The sequence below is a fragment of the Asterias amurensis genome, chromosome 12 (genome assembly GCF_032118995.1).
Source record: "Asterias amurensis chromosome 12, ASM3211899v1".
Taxonomy (NCBI): Eukaryota; Metazoa; Echinodermata; class Asteroidea; order Forcipulatida; family Asteriidae; genus Asterias; species Asterias amurensis.
In genome coordinates, this window is record NC_092659.1 from 15,238,740 (window position 1) to 15,245,871 (window position 7,132).

General features: G+C 39.8%; 1 protein-coding gene across 1 annotated transcript; it reads left to right on the forward strand.

The window, feature by feature from the left end:
- The first annotated feature begins 625 nt into the window (after window positions 1-625).
- On the forward strand, window positions 626-6,250 carry LOC139945243 (uncharacterized). Its single transcript, XM_071942559.1, has one exon. The coding sequence runs from the start codon at window positions 1,025-1,027 to the stop codon at window positions 2,102-2,104; it is 1,080 nt and encodes a 359-aa protein (XP_071798660.1). The 5' UTR covers window positions 626-1,024; the 3' UTR covers window positions 2,105-6,250.
- Window positions 6,251-7,132: the final 882 nt, after the last annotated feature.

The window sequence follows — 7,132 nt, forward strand, 5'->3', positions numbered from 1 at the left end:
GTTTTGTACTTACCCTCTTAAAGGAACTAGACAGTGTTTGGTAATCACTCAAAATAATTGTTCGCATAAAAACTTACTTAGTCATGCGGCAATCTGGAGTACTATTAATATAAAACTTTGTGAGAAACGGCTACATCTCTGAAGTAACGCTGTAGTTTTTGAGGAAAGGGTCATTTCCCCTAACTCAAATATAAAGACTTCACCTGACTGCGAAGTCTTTTATTGGGCATCTAATAAGAAACAAAGTAATGCGACAATGGTGTTTGTTTCTGCGATGACCAATTGAGTTCAAATTTTCAAAGGTTTGTTTTAATTTTTTCTGCACCAAGTAAGAATACTGGTCTTTGACAATAATTACCAAAGGTGGCTAGTGCCTTTAAAAGAAATCACAAAAATGAACTCAACAAAAAATAACAATGAACCCCGTTGTGACGCTACTTGGGGAACCTTCTACATGGTGAGTCCCGTCTTCCGTTTAATCATAAAATGGAAACATACAATTAAAAGTCTATAAATAACTCACTATCATGGACGGAGGACGACTGGACGTAACGCAATCAACGTCCTTCATGAGTCACGCAACAGTCGTCAACAGTTATGACGTAGTACTTTGTGGTGTTGAGCATGGGTTGCCTATTATACCTGTCCCATTCAGTGTTTACGCTGCATACACATAGGATGTAATGTCTGTACATGTGTTAGCGCTCCTCTGTGTTGTGTGATGGGTGTGTTTATACTATCATTGCTGAATTGAATTTTTCGTGAACTGATAGTGTTTTGACGAATATTTTGCTGTGAGTGAAACTAGTGCATGAGTCATCGACAGGAAATATTTCCGTACCTGCATACAACCATACAACCCGGTGGGCCACTTCTACCCTACATCGAGTGAAAAAGGAGCAGTTTGTGTCTGTGCTTCTGCAGTAATGTTGATAGATTGTTGAGTATACTACTACTACTAATTCTACTACTACTAAAGAGTAGAGAGAATTTCTTATTGGATTTCTGACATCAAGCCAGTCACATGCCTACATCGCACTCACCAACTTTTAGAGTAACAATGTCTGACAATAATTCAGCAACGTTACCGGTGGTGACCCTATCTGTGGACCCGGTTTCTCTAGTCTCGCCAGAAACGTGTCCATCAACCCACCCCAAGACTAAGAGAACTCTCCTCAGCACATTGAAGAATTCTCCATCCATGCTAAGGAGGAGGATTAAACCACCGGCACATCTTAACAACAGCAGCAGGGACTCGTGGGACGGTGGGGTGAGCACTGGGACAAGTGGCAGTCACCATACCGGGTCGGAGTCGACTTTCACGGGGAAAGAATTCCACGTGAGGTACCAAGGACGGACCAGGGTGACAACGTTACAGGTGAGCGAGGCCGTGAACGCCGTGAAGAAACTTGCTCCTGACCTCACTGCATTATCGTCATCATCGTCGCCTGCTTCATCATCAACTGAAGACCTCTTGGCAGCGTCTTCTCCATCCGGGGGCCAGCGGTCCTCCTCTCCTTCCTTATCATCGTCACCGTCACCCTCTAACTTATCCACATCGTCCCCGCAGTTGCTACGCCCCTCTTCCCCGACCAACCTCGCCACCCCGAAGTCGCCTCGCCCGAAATCCACCAGCAAGTCTTTCTTTAAATCCTGCTGTCTGAGCATCACCAAGCGATGCGTGGTCATCGACGATGATGAGAAACTGGTCAATGAAACTATCCCCATTGCGACTGTTGCGTACTGCGCTACGGACCTCCGCTACCCAAGAGCTGTGGCTCTCATCTGTAAAACATACAGTAGTGTCTTGATATGCCATGTGTTCGTGTGCTCCTCAAAGGAGAAAGCCGAGAAGATCGTCGCTTTCATCGGCAAGGCGTTCGAGAGTGCGTGGCATGATTGGAAATGCATAAATGACCCGTCCTCGCTCGGGGCGCCGAATAATAACAACTATGAGCAGCTCTTCAGGGGGCGAGCCGTGTCGTGTGACATTAAGAACAGGGGAGTTTCGAAATCGAACGATAAGTTGAACGTTAGACATTCCTCGTATGAGACAAGGAATGGTGTTTCTTTTGATTTCTCGAGTCCAGAGGACGAGTATTGAAGTCGGACAAAGAAGAGGGTTTTAAAGATGGGTTTTAAATGCATGCTTATTACGATGGTTAGTTATCTGACTGGCATGAAAGGGACAGAGGTTCATATGTGACCAAGGTTTGCCTTGACCCAGGGTTTGTGCAACCATATTGTTTCGGCTCAACCCCAGTGTAAAGGAGATGAAGGAAATCGCAAATAGTCCATGGATTCCAACTTGGGCCTTGTGAGCAAGTGTGACATTGACATCTGTACATCACAGTGTGAGACTGAGACTGAGAGACCCTTCCTCCATGGAGAGGCCATCCATACACTTGGAGATACCATGTACCAAACAATCAACAGTTCAAAGGACATTATAGGATATACTTTTTGTTCACATCACAACCATCTTTTTCTCGATCCAATAAGGGTCATGTCACTCAGGGCAATTTTAATTTGACAGGCAACCAGTTCAAGCAAAAGAGAAAAGCCATCTGCACATTTCAGTGTTCGCATATTTTTCTTGGGGATTGTAATACATTACTTATTAAAGAATGACTCATGTGCTACCAAAGTGGTCATGTAGCAATAGCAAGCACTGCAGTTGGTTGCCTCCAAGATGCCCGGAAAAGTTGCCTCGTGTAACAAGGCCCTAAGCTATAAACTTACTTCGTACTGAAGTCATATTCCCAATTAAGCAAGTTCTGAAATTACTATATGACCGCTTTTTATTGAAGAAGGCGCTGTATAGTGATCAACCGCATTAATTGGGTAGACAGTACACCAATCTAACTACTTGAAAGTGACTCCAAGGTCAAAATCAATTATCCAAATTACACATTTCTCAATAGATATTACTTTTGAAAATGGAAAGATAATTGCAAGTCTCTGAGTCTGACAACGCATTGATTTAATGTTAATGCCGTTGTATTCGATACCCTTCTATCTGGTGCAACATTTTCATCATCCAAAATGCAGTCATTTGCACGGGGAATGTTGTACTTTCCATGATATTCAATCGGCGTTTGAATGAACAGAACCAATTGTTGACATCGAATGACGTCATATTTTAAATTTCGCTCTCAAAGAGAATATTACATGGTATTTTTCACGATTTGTTTATGTGAGGTTATAGACTTGTAAGTTTATTTCCAAAATTCTTTCCAGAAACGAGTTCATTGCAAATGAGCCCATCTTTTATTTATTGCCAGTTGGTGTTTGTTTCGACTATAATCTATAGTCAGTCCAACAAAAGGAACACGTTGTCTTGGATCAGTCGAGTTGGTCTCTGAAAAGCGTTTGTAACCGTTTTTTTTTGTTTTTTTTAATCGATATGGTTAGAAAGATGTTGTAAAAGCAGAATACAATAATCTACATAAATATGCTCCGAAATTGTGTGGTTTTCTTTTTACCTCGTCGACTAACACGGTCGGCCATTTATGGGAGTCATCCCATATTAATGGCCGACCTTGTTAGTTCGACGTAAAATGAAAACCGTGCAATTTTGAGTGATACTTGTGTGGATCATTATAATTCTACTTTTAAAACATCTTTCCAACCATAAACATTTCATAACAAACGGTTTCAAACAATTTTTATAGACCAACTCGTCCGATCCAAGGCAACGTGTTCCTTTAATGGTCATACAAACTTACTTTGTAAAAGCACTGCAGCTGATGGTAATGTAAAGAATCAATTCCCTTCTAAGGTATGTCATTAGAGAAGGATTCTTCGATCTGGGGAAAGTTTCTGCATGAAACGTTTTTTTTCAGATTGTGTATAAATTACCGATTATTCTGCCTGTGTATACATAACTGCTCCAGATAAACATGTACAGCGATATTTCAAAAACGCTACCACCTTTTGAGATGAAATTTTCACATTACTTTTATCGTGTAACGAAACAAACAGAGATATATACACATTATTAGTGGAGAATCTTCACAGTACACACTCAGTCTGTAACGTAATTAACGCGGTTTTATTTGGTGTGATTTACGTGTGAAGGTTTCCATGGCAACGCTGCCTATTTGTTTGTTGTCTTCCCTTCTCTTCTATGTTTTCTTTTGAACATTAATTTAATCATTACTCTATGATTTAATAAACAGTAGCATAGAAAGGGTTTCCTATCGGCAGGTGATATATTTGATTAAATGTCCATGCCATGACTTTTGCACACAATATTTATTTTCGACGGTACGTACTTTTGTTTGCAAGTACCAGTATTTTGATGTAAACTTAATTACTATGGACATCGGCTTCAAAGCACTGAACACGTTTGGTAATTACAACATATATGTTAGCATACAAACTTACTTGGTAACGAGCAATGGAGAGCTGTTGATAGTATAAAATATTGTGAGAAACGTCTCCCTCTGAAGTAATGTAGTTTTTGAGAAAATTCTCACTAAAATATTTTAACATGAGCAAGACTTCAGGCCTGAAGCTATTCTCAGGCAGCTGAATAAAGCACACCAATTTGTGCAACAAGTTAGTTTTTTTCTTTCATTATTTTGTTGCAACATGACAATTGAGACAATATTTTACAGATTTGCATGCACATGTTTGGATATACCATGTGAGAATGCTGGTCTGTGATATTTACCAAACGTGTCTTATTTCCCTTTTGGAGATAATCGCTCAGTGGGCGTTTTATTATTGTTTTTTAAATCAATTTAATGCAAAATGTGTAATCTGTTTTTTACTATATCTCGTGACCCAGATGGCTGATCGATCCCAAACTTCTACAAGTTTGTCAGTTTAATGCATATGGAGGATACATGTACATAACTTTACTGACAACAACTGTTTTGATAGCAGCAAAAAAATGTAATGTTCCTTTAAAGTGAAAAACACATATGGTATATGAAAACCACCTAGGCTAAAACATATGGCAGAGTAGTGTAAAATGTAATCAAGATGCAGTCCACGCATGATATGGGGATTAAACGAACACGTGTTAAAAAATGTGCACTTATAGTGTTTGCTAATGATAGTACGTGACGTCACCGTAAATGCAATCAAGCGATCAGATAGATGGGGCATGACTGGAGCAAACAACAACATATTTGCTGATGTAACATAACTGTGTGTTTGCTGAAGCTGCCATCATTGCGCAATTGGAAAGAGAATGCAACTGATATGCTCACTGGCAAACATGATCATAAATTGCAAGAAATTAAGACATGTTAAATTTGCATCGTTGCGGTACCCGCTGCCAAAGCATAGGATTCGAACTGGCCCTCCGGGCAACCTCGGTAGTCTAGTTGGTAAGACACTGCTCTAGAATTGCAAGGGTCGTGGTTTCGAATCCCACCCTAGTAATATGCCTGTGATATTTTTCACAGGACTCGGGAAACTACTGAGTATACAGTTCTAACACACATCGGTGTATGGGTAAAAACCAAAGTTAATATCAACGTTGACTCAATTTTTAATTTCAGTTCGGTATCGGGTTGAAGAACACACTTACACACTTTCAGTAAACTTTGCAAACTCACAATGCCCGATTTGTGGCAGAGAGTGCCCCCACTCCCCCACACACAATGTTCCCATACTTTAGCACACTACATTGTGTATTTTATTCTCGTAAAGATTCTCCTCCCCCCCCCTAAAATCCTGTAAAGAATTCCTAAGAGTTCCAGAACACAACGAATACACAACAGGAGGGGGTGTTGGTGGTAGGCCTACACCATGTAATAATCGAGCACTAAATGTTGAATACAGAAGGCCCTATACCAGTTTATTTACACTTTGGGACGAAAAGTGGGCGTACAAATAGCCTACTGGAATTCTATACAGTTTGTATGTATACAGCAGGACAAAACGTCGTAAGTGCATGTTACTGTATGTTGTCCTTGCTATTCTTTAATGGTGTTGTTGGAGCACGCACCCTGGACTTGGGAATACCTTCTTGTCAAAATAAATTCGTTGAAAATTGTAAGCACATGGTGTCCGAATTGTTTTTTTTGTGTAAATGTTTTCATTGGCGAGATACTGTGCAGTATGTTCCTGTGGACCATGGTCCAATTTCATAGAGCTGCTTAAGCAAACGAGTAATCCAGTACAGAACAAAATTCAGAATAAGGGTACCAGCCAAACTACCATGTCACGTGAACAATTTGTGACCGGTATCTATGACCCTATAAAGCAGAAAATTGTTACGCGGTATTTTCTACTTTGGATACTTTTTGTACGATACAAAACACAAAATTCACAGATTTACATTTAACTTAAAGACTGTCGACACTATTGGTAATTGTCCAAGACCCGTCTTCTCACTTGGTGTATCTCAACATATGCATAAAATAACAAACATGTGATAATTTGAGCTCAATCGGTCGTCGAAGTTGCGAGGAACTATGAAAGAAAAAACACCCTTGTCACACGAAGTTGTGTGCTATAAGCCAGATGCTTGATTTCGAGACCTCAAATTCTAAATTATGAATTATGAGGTCTCGAAATCAAATTCGTGAAAAATTACCTCTTTCTTGAAAAGTACGTCACTATAGAGGGAGCCGTTTCTCACAATGTTTTATACTATCAACCTCTCCCCATTACTCGTTACAAGTAAGGTTTATGGTAATAATTATTTTGAGTAACTACCAATAGTGTCCACTGCCTTTAACGATAATGATGGTAGAAAGCTTCCCATAAAATATACTTGCTGAAGTTGCTGAAGATTTTGAGAAATGCGTAAAACAATGTAACGTAAATAATGTTCGTGTACTGAGACGAACATTATTTTAGCATGTACATTGGATATACGCCACTCTTCTGAAACATTGCTGTGATTTTCACTTGGCGACTAAAGAAGCTGAAACTTCTACAGTATAATTTTCACCCACAGTGAGTAAGGATTCATGTCATGGCCAAAAACTTGAACTGCAAAGCTATCAAACCAAAAGTTCTATGAAATTATAGGCCTTGCTTGAAATGTGAAGGCACGCTGATGCCCCTTCTAATAACGTAAAGTAGGTCGAGTGTGTGTATTTCCTGAGAAGATATCCATATTTCAGGGGGGAAATAATATTGTATTTCACATAATCTTAAATACTAA

Coding starts and splice junctions, on each gene's coding strand:
- LOC139945243 (XM_071942559.1), top strand. CDS start 1,025: ATGCCTACATCGCACTCACCAACTTTTAGAGTAACAATGTCTGACAAT.